Below are 14,958 nucleotides of genomic sequence, written 5' to 3' on the forward strand. Positions count from 1 at the left end.
TGGGGAGAGTTTTTAGTTTTAAATGCCATAATGCTAAATGACAAATTCTATTGGGACGGCCACATTCTCTTGTAGCCATGAAAAGCTTAATTACAAATTCACAATTAGAGAAACAACTACTCTGATCTGATCATGGAGAAATCATCATGTATTCATTTCTGTTTCATTTCATGTTTAGTTTTATTCATTGTTGTAGGTTCATGGTACCGTTCTACCAATTCATCATTGCCTAATTCCTCACTGCAAACTCCATGGTCCACCTCCAAGAACCGGATTTTCTCAAACTCCAAGGCCAGCTCAGTGTTGGAGACACAAGCTCAAACTTCGATAGACCACTCAGCTGAGGCCCCTCATCATCCACTTGACCCTCTTACTGTGCAGGAAATCAACAAGGTCCGGACCATCCTCTCATCTTATGAACCCTTTTCATTTACCTTCCCAACTATTCACACTGTACTGCTCGATGAACCAGACAAGGTCCAGGTTCTGAAGTGGAGAAAAGGTGACGCACTTCTTCCAAGAAAAGCACAAGTTTTGGCTCTGTTGAATGGCCAGTCCCATGTGCTTACCGTGGACTTGGATTCTAGCAGTGTCACTAGCCATGCCATATATCAACGCAAGCTCAGGCTATCCGATGCTATCTGTGGATGATATTTTGGCAGCGTCTAAAGTGCCGTTCTCTAATGCGGAGTTCAACAAATCCATTGCCGCCCGAGGGGTCTCATCATCAGATTTGATATGCTTACCACCTTCGGCAGGCTGGTTTGGGCCAAATGAAGAAGGCAAAAGAGTTGTAAAGGTCCTGTGTTACTCTAAAGAAAGCACACCCAATTTCTACATGAGGCCCATTGAAGGGCTCATCATGACAGTGGACTTAGATTCGATGGAGATGCTGAAATTCTCCGATACAGGCCGAGATATTCCGATTCCAAAAAGTTCTGGCACTGATTATAGGTATACAGCTCAAAAGAAGGAACCAGAAATGGAACCATTGAACCCAATTTCCATAGAACAACCAAAAGGACCAAGTTTTAAAGTTGAAGACGGGCATATAGTGAAGTGGGCGAACTGGGTGTTTCACCTCAAGGCTGACCAACGAGCTGGTTTGGTGATTTCAAGAGCCATGGTGCGAGACTCAAAGAAAGGTGAGCTGAGGAATGTGATGTACAAAGGGTTCGCTTCAGAATTTTTTGTGCCTTACATGGACCTTGATGAGTCCTGGTATTTCAAGTCGTATATGGACGCTGGTGAGTTTGGTTTAGGGATGTCAGCTCTTCCACTTGTGCCACTAAATGATTGTCCAAGGCACTCTTATTATATGGACGGTGTTTTTTCTACTTCCGATGGACACCCGTTTGTTCAACCTAACATGATTTGCCTGTTTGAGCGCTATGCCGGCGACATCAGTTGGCGACATTCAGAAGGTTTGCTCAATGATTTTCTGGTAAACTTCAACAATAGTAACAATGATACAGTCAAAAACTATGATATACATTGAAAATATACATGGCTGGTTTTGTATATACTATAGAAAACTATGATACATTCAAAATTTTATCTATTTTTATGCTATAGTACAAGGACCAGGCTAGCGATTTAACCTTTTTTTCCCTTGTCTTAACTTAGGTGCTTGTCTTTTTCTTTTTTAATTATTGTATATATAGATTAGGGAGACAAGACCCAAAGTAACTCTCGTCGCTCGCATGGCAGCATCAGTCGGAAACTACGATTACATTTTCGATTGGGAGTTTCAAATGGTTTAATAAGTGTTAAGGTCATTCTCTTACGCCATTAATTTACACCAACTTCTCCCTCAGCAATTGTATTTACCGTTCATTTTCGTATGATGTTTCATACAGGTAGGACTCTCAGGAATGTTGATGGTGAAAGGCAGTCCTCACCAGAGTTTATATCAGGTGCCCAACCAAGATGCCATGTCGGGCCCTCTCATTTTGGAGAATGTCATCGGAGTAGTTCACGATCACTTCATTACCTTTCACCTCGACATGGATATCGATGGGGCTAACAATTCGTTTGTTAATGTTAATCTCGTTAAGCAACGAAGTTTACCAGGAGAATCCCCTAGGAAAAGTTACTGGAAAGCTAAGAGAAAGATAGCTAAGACTGAAAAAGATGCACAAATTAAGCTTAAACTCTATGATCCATCAGAGTTTCATATGATTAATCCTTCTAAAATGTCTAGGCTAGGAAATCCAACAGGTTACAAGATTGTTCCTGGAGGAACTGCAGCTAGTTTACTTGATCATGATGATCCTCCACAACTAAGAAGCGCCTTCACCAACAACCAGGTAAAAACCTTTTTAACTTTTTTTTTTTCTCTTGATTCAATGTCTCTGAATACTTTGTTAAGCTATTTTGTTTTAACAGATATGGGTGACTCCCTATAACAAGAGTGAGCAATGGGCTGCTGGACTTCTAGTGTTACAGAGTAGGGGAGATGACACGCTAGCAGTGTGGTCTGAAAGGTATAAACTCGATAAAAGAATCAAGTTCTTTAATGCATATGTTCTGCCATTGATTTTCTATGCTTTAATCTGCTGAAAAAGGGATCGTCATATTGAAAATGAGGATATCGTGTTGTGGTACACATTGGGATTCCATCACATTCCATGCCAAGAAGATTTCCCTGTAATGCCAACAGTGACATCAGGGTTTGAGCTAAAGCCTATCAATTTCTTCGAAAGCAATCCAATTCTTCGATCTGCCCCAGCTTTTGAGAAAGACTTACCTGTTTGCAGGCCTAGTGCTTCCTCTTGAAATCTTGATTACCACTTCAAAATCCCTTTCTCTCTAACCATATCATCCTAGTTCATGCCTTGAGGAGGATACTTGTGGGTGTTAAAGAAGAAGGAAAGAAACCAAAACAGAGAACTAGCAGTATATCGAGTCTGCTTTATATTTCATTTTTTTCAAACTTTACAATATATATGAGTTACTTTACAAGAGAACTCTACAAATACCACTAATACACTCTTGAAATTTGAAATACATTTCTTGTACATAAAATAAATTAATCAAATATGTCAATCATTACCTAAACACATAAAAAATCTACCAACTAAAATTGGTTTTATCTAAAACAAACACGCACTCATCACTGATAGCGTGCACCAAAACAACTTCATTCTAATTGCGGATATAGTCCGCAGGCACATTTCACGAATGTACTCTGCATTTCTTCAATCCTGCCATACAGATCGCAGCTTCATGTGTCCGCAAATTTGTTCTCACTCGACAGTCCGCCAGACTTGTATCATATAGACTGTTCGCATAATGTCAGTCTACGAGACAGTTCGTCCCGCTAAGTAATTCGCATTTAGACTGTTCGCCATTTGTAGGAGCTATTGCATGATTAGCTATCTCACAACAATACTGCAGACAATTAATTCATCTCCCAGAAAGAAAAAAATCGTATTACATTATCAAGATCAAATGTATTTTAGTAATATATTATTGACTGGAAATTACATAAATATGGAATTATATTTTTAAATATTTTATTTCCTAAAAGAAAGGGATCATATTTTTTTCTTTCTCAATAATAAAATGGAATGCATTTATCAAATACTTTATATTAATTTTAAACTTAAATTTCACGAGTGTAATTTTAAGAAAAATTTAAGGTAACATTTTAAGGTAAAATATGATGTAAAATGAAATGTTATATTATCAATCAACCGAATTATATTTTCATATCTCTACAAATTTAGATCATGAGCTTGTGAATTGAATTGGTAGATAGCATGGCACTCAATCGAAGAGACCTATTCTCCCCTTACTTTGCAGTCTAAAAATATGCTTGGATTGCACAATAGCCTTACAGGTTTGGGAAAAATTGGGAATCAATTGGGTGATAAGCCAAGTAGAGCACTCTTTGGTAAGTCGGGTTGGACAATTATTCAATGGGAGGAGCAATTATCAAAAGCTAATTATTATTGTAGCAATTTGGGCAATTTAGCTCTCGAGGAATAGGTTGGTGCATGAAAGCAAACGGCAAACAAGTTCCGAGACTTATACCCTTGTATTGGGTTATGCTAGAGAATTAGAAACTCTAATAAGGGAACAGTTAAAAGCTTAAGCCAACAGAGTCAATAGGGTGGCGACCTCCTTTGGAGCCTTTTGTTCGGGTAAACTTCGATGTAAGCTTCTACAAGGATCTGGAAGCGTCAAGTACATATATTATTATAAAAAACAATGAGGGATTTTGATGGGCGTCGAATCTATTAAAAATAATTCTTATAAAATAACTTTAATTAGTAGTAGAGTAGTAGTAGGATCAAGTCCACAAGGATTGGATGCAATCATAGACTTCCGTGTATAGCTTATGATCAGATTGTCTTGTCAAGGGTCGTGGTTGGAGTCGTGCCCACAACTAAAAACGTTCCAGCTGAAAAATAAGCAAATAAATAAGTAAAGCAGGGATTTTGAAATTGATTAGAAACTAAATAATTAAAACTGCTAAGATAAATAATTAAATAAATCAGAAATTAAATTGAGATTTGCAATCAAATGTAATAAGCCTTAGCCTTAGACTCGGAAAATTTCGTGTTGAGAATCGATCCTCGAAAATTAATCTTCTCCTCCAATCGATAAGCTGGTTATAGCGGTTAAGAACATCCTAACCACTAATTCTTCCTCTAGTAGCTGGTTCCAGTACGACCTGCAAACCAACCCTTATCGACTATTTAACCGAGATACACGTGTTCCCGATTCAAGATTCCGATAGCCTTGCGTTCTGAAGAACCCAACTCGAATCAACGGCCTCAACCGCGTAGGTCGTTTAAACCCGATCACCTCTTCCTCGATTTGTTCTCGGAAATTCGAATACAGCACGACTGACTCGAATCTCCAACTGTAAGCAAACACGACTCCAACCCAACGTGCACTTTGACTTGAAATCAAATTTAACTTTAAGGGATAATTGGTCTATCCCGATACTTCGGAAAAAAATGAATACCGATAGGACGAATTTTTAGCACAAATTCGTATTTCACGATTCTCGACCAGAAAGAACACCAGCCTAAAGCTGAGCATAAACTTATTCATGCTTGAAAGTGGAAGATGATAAATTTATGTGAAAGGTGATGGAAATTAGAAAGGAAAAGTACTTGGAAGACAATTAGCCTAATTTGACAAAAGAAACAAAACCAAATGAAAAAGTGGCAGAATGCTAAACTCCAATTTGAAAAGGAAAAAGGAGAGTATTTCTATTCCAAATAGAAGTAGGAATACAAAGACAAGAGATGATTTACTAATAACTAAAAGCCCTTATTTATATATATGGGGTTTACTAAAAATAACCTAATCCTAAATTAATAAAATAAAAATAAATAAAAATAAAAAACTAAATAAAATAAAATAAAATAATATCTTCTATTTTTAACTTTTTACAAAGTCAAAATTGATGTTAAATCCTTAGTTTTCCCATCTTTATGATTTGGCCCCAACTCAACGATTTGTCTTTCAATTTGGCCCCTTTTTGCTTGTTTTTGACCAATTGAATCACTGACAAGATTAAATCATAAAAACACCAATTAAGCAAGGATTAATTCAGAAATAAGCCAAATTAAACACAAGAATCATGTAAATTAATATATTTATTAGATTTATTATGGACACAACTTGCTTATGGAATCGTTACATACTTGATGTTCTAACTGTAGAGGCTTTAGCAAGTACCTAAGCAATTAGATTCGCTCAGGAGATGGGTTACCGGTTTGTGGAAGTAGAAGGCGACTCCTCGACTGCAATAAAGAAGCTAAAAGCGACATGCATTGACAAATTGGTTACTAGTAATTTCATTTGGGAAGCGTAACAAATTTCTACGAGCTTTGAAAGAATCAAGTTCTAAAATATAAAGAGGGGGAAATCGAGTAGCCCACCTATTGGCCAAGGAAGGATTTTGGTGAAAACATGATTGTAAGACCCTTAATTTGCCCAGGCCCAATAAAATAAAATCGATTAACAAATAACCCCAAATTAAACCCCAAACTAAACCCTAGCCCACTACAAAGCCCAAATCAGAAACAAAACTAAAAGACCCTAAAAAAAAAACTAGCTAGCCGCCGCCCCTATGGCCAACTGCCCTCTGTCACCACCTGCAGCACCACCTACTCCACCGCCAACTGCTCCTGCAAAGAAAAGACAGGATTAAATGCGAAAACATTGAAGAAAATAGAGATAATGTTGTAAAATTGGCAATATAAAAGCCTAAAAAAATCACTTGTAAAAGGGGGGGATTCTTGAATATTCAAGGACAAAAAAAATCAATACAAAAAATCGAATATTGAGAGCAATCGAATAGAAAAGTCGAAAGGTGATTTCTTTTGTTTCTTTTCCTCTCCGGTACTATTATTCTTTGGTAGATATAAAAAAATATATCAACTCTTACCTTGTTTGGGCGATTGGAGAGTTTAAAACCGAGAGTTTTCCTTAATTTCTATCGGCTTTCGTGAGGTTTTTGGGTATTTTAACCATGGATCTAGGGCGAGGGGAGCAAAAGGGTTAAAAGGGGTCGATTTTACACTTTCAACCGTCGTATATGGTGGTCGCCGGTGACGGACGGACGGTGGTCAGATCGCCGAAAATCGTCTAGCCCAGAGCACCAAAACCCTTCCCCTTTTCTTTTTTTCAAAAACCATAGCTGAAATGAAAATTTTAAAAAAAATTGACTTTTATAACATTTATAAAACAGCGTCGTTTTGGCTTAGTGCCTACTAATATAAAACGGAGTTGTTTTGGAGTAAAACGGGTATACCCGACCCGCTCCAATTAGGATCCGTGTGTTTTTGCAGCCAGGGGAATATTTTCGCACCTGGTCCTTCAGCTTTGTCGCATGTTTTTAATTGAATCTTTTTGTTTCTTTTGACTTTGTAATTTTGCCCCAGAACTTCCGCGCCTATTTCATTTTGGTCCAAATCAGATCTGCGTGTTTTGGAGGGTGGGGTTATTCCCCACTTTAGTCCTTCTTTATTATTCGCGTGTTCGATTCAGTCATTTTCTTTTATTTTTTATTTCAAATTGGCACCAAATTTTCGTTTTAAATTCAGTTTAGTCCCTTGCTTTCAATCTTTCATATTTTGTTTTCCTTTTTTATTTATTTACTCATTTAGCTTCTTATTTTTTTTTGAAGGTCTCAGTATTATTATTCTCATTGCTATTTTTATTTTATTTACTATTATTATTTTACTAGTATTATTTATTATTTATTATTATTACTATTGCTGTCATTATCATTGTATTCGTTTCATTTGATTCCTTTTTATTTATTATTATTATTATTATTATTTTGTTTTCTCATTTTCAAGTTTTACTTGAACCTTTTATTTTCATTTTATTTCATTTATTTACTTGTTTCTCATTTATAATTAGTCCTTTTATTTATTTATTTATTATTATTATTATTATTACACTCGTTATTGTTTATCTTAAAGATTATTTATTTATTTCTTTATATATACATTTCATATGTTTCAAAGTTTAGATTATTATTATTATTATTATTACCATTATATTTATTACTATTACTAGTATTATTATTTTCTTTAATACTATCACTGCTATTATATTATTTATCTTGTTAATGTACTATTATTATTTCCTACTTAACTATTATTATTATTATTATTATTATTATTATTATTATTATTATTATTATTATTATTATTATTATTATTATTATTTATTCATATATTTAGTTTCAAAATTGCATGCATAACTTCATTTTATTCTAACTTATCTATTTATTTTCTTTACTTAATATTTCTTTTGCTTCATTTTTATTTATTCTTATCTATTACTCTCTCTTGTTGTGACCTTCTATTTATCTATTCATTTATTTATTTATTTATTTATTATTATTATTATTATTATTATTATTATTTTTACATATTACTTTCAATATATTTCAAAATTTAGGTTTTATTATTATCATTGTTATCGTCGATACTAGTATTCCTTTGATGCTATTTGTGTCTTTATCTTTGTTATTGTCTCTCTCTATATATACATGTGTTATTATTATTTTTTTAGCATACGACATATGTCCTTGTTACTTTGAATAAATGTCGCACTATCATTATTAGTGACGCATGACTTTTTAAATTTTAAACTATCTCCTTTTAAATATAATCGATTAAATTTATTTTTATTTTATTTTACCTAAATTCGTATAAAAAAGGAAATTTTTTAAATAAAAGCAATATTCCGTATTTGGAGGTTCGAGAAGTCATACCCTAGCTTATTGGGTTTCGATGTTTCTCGTTCAACCTAAATAACGGCATATTCTTTTAAAATCGCTACAGGAATTTTGAATAAAATGCTTACTCTCTGAGATACGAGGTGTTATGTCCTAACTTACTGGATATGGCATCTTGTTACCTCGAGAAAAGATCTTTGTAAATAAAGGCAATATTCAGTATTTGGAAGTTCGAGAGATTGTGCCTTAACTTACTTGGTTTCAATTTTTCTCGTTTACCTTAAATAATTGAATATCCTTTTAAAAGGAGTTAAAATACACGAATTTTACATAAAAGGCAAGCTCACTCTCAAAAGCTCGAGATGTCGTGTCCTAACTTACTGGATGTGACATTTTATCACTTTGAGATGAGAAGGTCTTTAACATTCGAGTTTTTTACAAAAAGAGAGATTGTATTTCAAAGTCTTTTAAGTTTTCAATTTCCGACACTAAGACACTAATTAATCAACTAGGTACCAATTTTTGGGCGTGATGAGGGTGCTAATCCTTCCTCGTGCATAACCGACTCTCGAACCCGTTTTTCTGAATTTCGCGGACCAAAATCGTTGTTTAAATAAATCAAAATATTTATTAAAAACAACCACTTTTACGAGGTGACCCGATCACACCTCATCAAAAAGGATTGGTGGCGACTCCTCTGTTCGTTTTTATTCTCAAAATAACAAGTCAACTCCGTTTTCAAAAAAAAATAGTTTTGACAATGATGTCTGGTGGATCGAAGAAGCTCCAACGGTGGTTCAAGAGATTGCGGGGACAGAGACAGAACATCCATCATCCTAGCTGTGTGTCATGGAACAGATGTCTTGAGCAACTAGAAGGTCTTATTCATTCTCTAGTAGAGGAGTGATTGTCTTAGAGTTGATATGGTTCATCGTTTTAATATTTAATCTTAGATTTCACACTGGCATGGAGAGGTCCTTAAGGAAGAGAAGAGGAAAGGATTTGGTTTTCTTTAATTTTTGTTTTTCTTGGTTTGCCCGAAAACAAGTATTGCATTTGCTTTATGACTGTTACTTTTTCTCTTTCTTTACAAATAAGAACATGCCAATTTGCATTTAAAAGAATGCTTTGATTTAATTGTAACGGTGGTTAAACCTTATAAACTCCTTTCACTTCTCTTTTAGGTAAGAAAGCATCCAGTAACTTTCCCTAGCTTTGACATTTACCACGAAACCACCTCCAGTTCACGTTCCCCTGTAGGTTTTCTATGCACGCTGAGATTACCATCACGCCTGTCCTTTATAGGGCAACTGCTGAGAACTTATGAGGATATATGGGCAATTTAGATATTGTACCTAATTTTCTGTAATCGAGCTGAATAGTAAGAATTTAAGCAAATTCAAAATCTTGAGCAAAAAAATGCATTTTAGAATAAAAGATTTGTTGATTTCACTTAATACACAGTATCATTGTATTGCCCTAGGGTCGGGAAGAGCTCATTGCTTATGATGTATAATAAACACATTATTCTTCACCATATAGCCAAACTTATTACTTAGAATTGTTGCCTAAACATGACAAAGAGGCAATAAAGTGGTATAAAAGAAATACAATAGTAAAGTTACTTCATATAGTGCTGGAGATTTGATGGTCTTGGTGTAGGAACAAGAATTAAAGGCTTCTTTTTCTTCATAATAATTCCAAATAAGCCAATCAAGTCATTTTCTTCACCGTCGGCCAAATTCCAATCATAAGCATGGATCATTGCTGCCAAGGAGGAATACAACATCTTTTCACCGAGAGATACTCCGGCACACATTCTCCTTCCAGAACCAAACGGCATGTACCGGGAATCGTTTCCTAAATAATCGAGCTTCTCATGATCAGTCAAGAACCTCTCAGGCTTGAATTCTAAAGGATTTTCCCAAAGCTGTGGATCCCTCTGAATACACCAAATGTTTAAGAAGACCCTGGTGCCCTTTGGTACGCTATAGCCACCAACGTTGCTTGAGTCGCCCGGGCAACGGGGTACAAGGAGTGGCATCGGTGGGTGCAATCGGAAGGTCTCCTTTACTGCAGCATCTAGATAGCGCAACTTAGGCAAGTGAGTCTCATCGACGGCGCCATCCGAACCGACAACATCGTCTATTTCTTGCTTCACCTTTTTCATTGCTTCAGGATTTGCAATTAGTTCAGCCATTGTCCATTCCATCATGGTTGATGTTGTATCAGTTCCACCGACCACAATGTCCTGATTATTAAAAAAAAAAAAAAAACTTATTAGCACCCCAAGAAAATAAGATAATAAAAAAGAAAGATGATCTATGCAGTATGATAGATGAAGAAACTTACCATGAGCAAGGCCTTGACTTGATTCATTGTTATCGATATTCCGCTATCGTTCTTCTGCTTGAGGTCCAACAGAAGCTGCAAGAAGTCTTTTGTTTCAGTGTTTCCATCTTCTTTGCTCAATTTGTTGCTAAAGTTCTCTCTTTCTTCAATCATGGAGTTGAAAAGCTTATCGAAAGAATTAACGATTTTAGTCATTTCCTTCTCCAATCCCTGTATGTCAAACCTTGCAAGCACCGGGAAAATATCAGAAACGTTTGGTTTTCCAAGTATCACCATTAGTTCGGTTATGAGATCTCGAAATTGGCCCCAAACGTCGGCCCCTTTCCGCTCTCCTCCCTGTTTGCCACCCCACAGCATGCTCATCATCGCATTGATTGATGTTAAAAATGCCGTTTCACCAAAATCAATTGGCTTGCCAGCACTTTGAGCAACATTTTGTACGCCTTTAAGCACTTGTTCCCTCCTTAGACCATAACAAGCTTTAATGCTACTATGGCTAAGCATTTCACGTACCAGCACTTTTCTCTTCATTCTCCAATCTGGACTACTGTAAGAATCAAATACAATATCATTGAGGCCAAAGGTAATAATCTTTGCACAAACGGGAGGATCCCTTTCAGAAAATGTGATGTCGTTGTCACGAACCACTTCTTTCGCCAGTGGTGCCGAGCTAATGACTACGCATAATTTGTTTCCTAGCCAAAGCTTGTAGATGGGACCGTAAGCTGCAGCCAAATCTGTAAACACCAAGTGAAGATTATCAGTTCCAAGATATGGAAGATATCCCACTATTGGCAACCCACGGGGACCCGGCGGTAATGGGGCGATGTCTTTCTTTGGCTTCCTTATGGTCCATACGTGCCACAGTGAAATTCCCAATATGGCTACCAAAAATGACAAAGCTACTGGGAACAACATTCCATCTTTCTGGTTGCTAGCAGTCAACAGCCATGAATACGAGCTGAAAGCTATTTGCAACATCTTCTTCCTTCTTGAGGAAAACCAAGAAATTTTAAGTTGAAAACACAGAGGTAGCCAACCAGGAACTGCAATAATATTGCTGCGAAGTGGCCATAATTTATAGTAGTACTCCTACTACGTACGTAGTACAGAGCCGATGGTCTACTTATCTAAAATAATGTAGTACAGAGCCAATGGTCTACTTTTCTAAAATAATGAAGTTCAAGCACGTAGTTGTAGACTTGTAATTTGCTGAAATTCAAGTCCAACGAGAGAGCTAACCGCCAGCATAACAGTCAGAGTCGATGGCCACTGCCGTATTACTTTAATGAAAATTAATTTGTATATTTGTTAGTCCTTCAGATGCAATAGATAATTTCAAACTAATATCGTACAAGTTATTATCATTGAATAACATTACGAATTAAAATTATTAACTTGTATTTAATAATATTTAACTTTCAACGTTAAACAACTATATTTAATTTGCTATAATATCAAATGATGTGCTTATGATTTTTTAAAAGTTTTAGTTCTCTAAAAACATGTTCCAGTAATTATGATACACTCTATAACATTAAATTAATTTGTTTTAATATTATCTAAATCGAATCAAATCAATTGGTCAAATCAATTAAATTAAGAATCGATTGAAATACTAATTTGAAAGACTTTAAACTGATTAATTGAATAAAACATTAAAACGACCTCATTCAACGGGGCTAAAAAATTGATTTCAACACGAATTAACACAACTTAATCTGATTACGAAAACATATATTAATCACCTTAAAGAAAATGAAATAGGTAAAAATTATTATTATTTTATTGGCATGGTTAGGGGGAAAATTTTGAAGAAACTATAATAAAGAGAATTAATAAAGCATGGCGTACTTGTTATTTTGTTATTAAAAAATTTGGTGGGAGGGGACACTTGGGGTCTGCCATGTGTGTCATTCTGTAGTGTATTCAATTCAAGGCAGCGGAATATATCTTTCCAAACATGGACTGCCTATATAGTAGGACATAAATGATGATTATTACTACTATTATTTGGACTAAAAGTCCAATAATAATCCATTATTTTATGGGGGCTTCTTCAGTCTCTTACGTTGGCTCCAAAGGATACAGGAATGGCAGCAGTAGAACAATGGCGTTCCATTGGCGGCACCAACCCGCCCAACACTCCCAGTCAAAGCTCATCTTCTTAACTTTATAAATATTTCTGGTTTGTTTTCTTCTGTAGTGATGTCAGTATTGAGGGTCGAAAGAACACAAAATAAGTCAGTATTGTGGACTACGGCGGCTCTACAATATTAAATTTTTTTGAGTTAAAATATATTTTAACTCTTATTATACTAACATATATATTTAGTACAATGTCTAAAATAATATTAATATCAATTGATTTAAAATTCAATTAACAACACTTATTAATAATATATTATATTGATCGCGTTACAATTTCGTTGCTCATTTCTGCAAAAGTTAAAAGCTTACAAAATAAGATATTTGGATAATACCTTCCAGCCACCTTGTTTGAACTCCAATATTATTCAAGGAGAAATTTACTTTTCCTTCAAATTTGGTTCGTCATAATTTTCTATCGGGTAGAATTTAACAGCAATTTCTATTTTATATTTATATATCAACGTTAATTTAGTGTGTAATGGTGATATATTAATTTTATATATAAATTTTTATTTGGAGTTTAATTGAATTACTGGCATCCATGAGGATGAAATAGCATGTAGAATCTTGATTTGGTCAAACTTGACGACAAAGTTTATGATTTTTCTTTTGAAAATTTTATGTATATACGATGTTGAATTTTATAAATATTATAAAAGAGCTTTCATTTATCATTTGTATTTTTTAATATTTCTTTTACGTTATATCTGAGTTTATGTGTTTATTATTTCTAATTTTTGTTTTTATATAATATTTAAAATTATTTATAATCTCTCTCAATCTTTAAATAAAAGAATAACGCGTTTCAACACACTCAAACTTATATTTTTTGCATTGGATACAATATCGATCTTGACTTAAGTAAGACTCAATCAACAATTGTATATATTATTAAAATATAAGCCTAAGTCAAAATTGAATAATTAATTTAAATAATAACAAAAGCAACACGAATTCTAACGGTAATTTCAAACTTAAAAAACATTTTTCTACTTGTAAATTTAATAATAATAATAATAAAATATTATTCGAATTTCAATATAATAAAAATAAAATGTTATTTTATTTCTTCAAAAGTTTCTTGAAAGTTCCAAACTCACCTGTATTGCACGTGAGTATATATTTTAATTATTTATTATAAAAAATTATAAGAAAAGAATTCAAATCATACTTAAAATGTTGTAATTAATCTAAATAATAATTATTAATATAATTAAAAAATATGGAAATGTTGCATATCCATATTTTTTTATTATTTTAATATCTACAAAATGGGTGTATATAAATTAGTTATATTATCAATGCATTAAAAATAATGCTATTTTGAACTAGAAGTGTGCATGGGTCGGGCTACCCGGCCCGGCCCAAAAGCCCGCCTGAAAAATGGGAGGGTTCGGGTAAAAATATAGGCCCGAAATATGGGTTTGGACAAAAAAATGAGGCTCGTTTAGAAAACGGGCCGGGCTCGGGTAAAACTTTTTTGGCCCGAGCCCTACCTGAATTATATACTAAATATATATATATTTTTTATTTTTAATCATATTTACATTTTATTTTTAATTTTAATATAATCACTTTTTATTATATTTTTTATTTTAATATTTGTTTTAAATGTATTTGATGATTTATTATATTTTAAAATTTTTATTTAATGAAATAAGTTAAAAAATTTAATATGGGCGGGCGGACCGAGCCTAGAAAATAGGCTTAATTTTTGTATGAGCCCGGCCCAAACCCGACCCAATCCGATCCGACCCATGCACACCTCTATTTTGAACTTTTAAATGAATAATTTGAATGTATCTTTATTGTAGTAATACATCTTTATAAGTGTAATTTAGCATGCATTCAAAGTTAGTAATTGTAGCACTAATAATGAAAATATTATTAATAAAATAATGTAATTCTAATTACTTTATATTGATTAATATTTTGTTATCCTCAAGAAACTTGAAACCTATCTATTTTGATAAATATATATATATTGTAGTTATTTTTATTAATTATTTGTTAGAAAAACATGAAACATATATATATATATATATATATATATATATTACTATAAGATAAGGTTGTTGAGAAGAACATCATTAACAATTATAATTATGGAAGTGTTAGAATGACGAGTTAAGCTATATTATAGTTGGAACTTAACAAAATACTAAAAATTAAAGAAGTAAGGGAGAAGTAAAATGTTATGTAGTTTAAATACAATTTTATGTTTATGAGGTCATGTC

The 14,958-nt window shown here is 33.8% G+C and overlaps 2 protein-coding genes and 1 long non-coding RNA gene across 3 annotated transcripts; 1 reads left to right on the plus strand and 2 right to left on the minus strand.

The window, feature by feature from the left end:
* Positions 1-2,969, plus strand: LOC108481789 (amine oxidase [copper-containing] gamma 2-like). The gene is given in 7 exon segments (XM_053026156.1): positions 1-606; positions 608-1,474; positions 1,665-1,752; positions 1,755-1,774; positions 1,860-2,309; positions 2,389-2,486; positions 2,568-2,969. Coding segments are annotated over 7 exon segments (2,208 nt in total). The 5' UTR covers positions 1-132; the 3' UTR covers positions 2,779-2,969.
* A 3,116-nt stretch (positions 2,970-6,085) lies between these two features.
* Positions 6,086-6,660, minus strand: LOC128290499 (uncharacterized). Its single transcript, XR_008280359.1, has 2 exons — positions 6,413-6,660; positions 6,086-6,152 (listed from the first exon to the last, which is right to left on the minus strand). It is a non-coding gene; the product is annotated as an uncharacterized LOC128290499 (long non-coding RNA).
* Positions 6,661-9,642: 2,982 nt separating this feature from the next.
* On the minus strand, positions 9,643-11,641 carry LOC108483715 (flavonoid 3'-monooxygenase-like). Its single transcript, NM_001330047.1, is given in 2 exon segments — positions 9,643-10,469; positions 10,571-11,641. Coding segments are annotated over 2 exon segments (1,611 nt in total). The 5' UTR covers positions 11,552-11,641; the 3' UTR covers positions 9,643-9,839.
* Between the last annotated feature and the right edge of the window lie 3,317 nt (positions 11,642-14,958).

This window comes from Gossypium arboreum, chromosome 1 (assembly GCF_025698485.1).
Source record: "Gossypium arboreum isolate Shixiya-1 chromosome 1, ASM2569848v2, whole genome shotgun sequence".
Lineage (NCBI taxonomy): Eukaryota > Viridiplantae > Streptophyta > Magnoliopsida > Malvales > Malvaceae > Gossypium > Gossypium arboreum.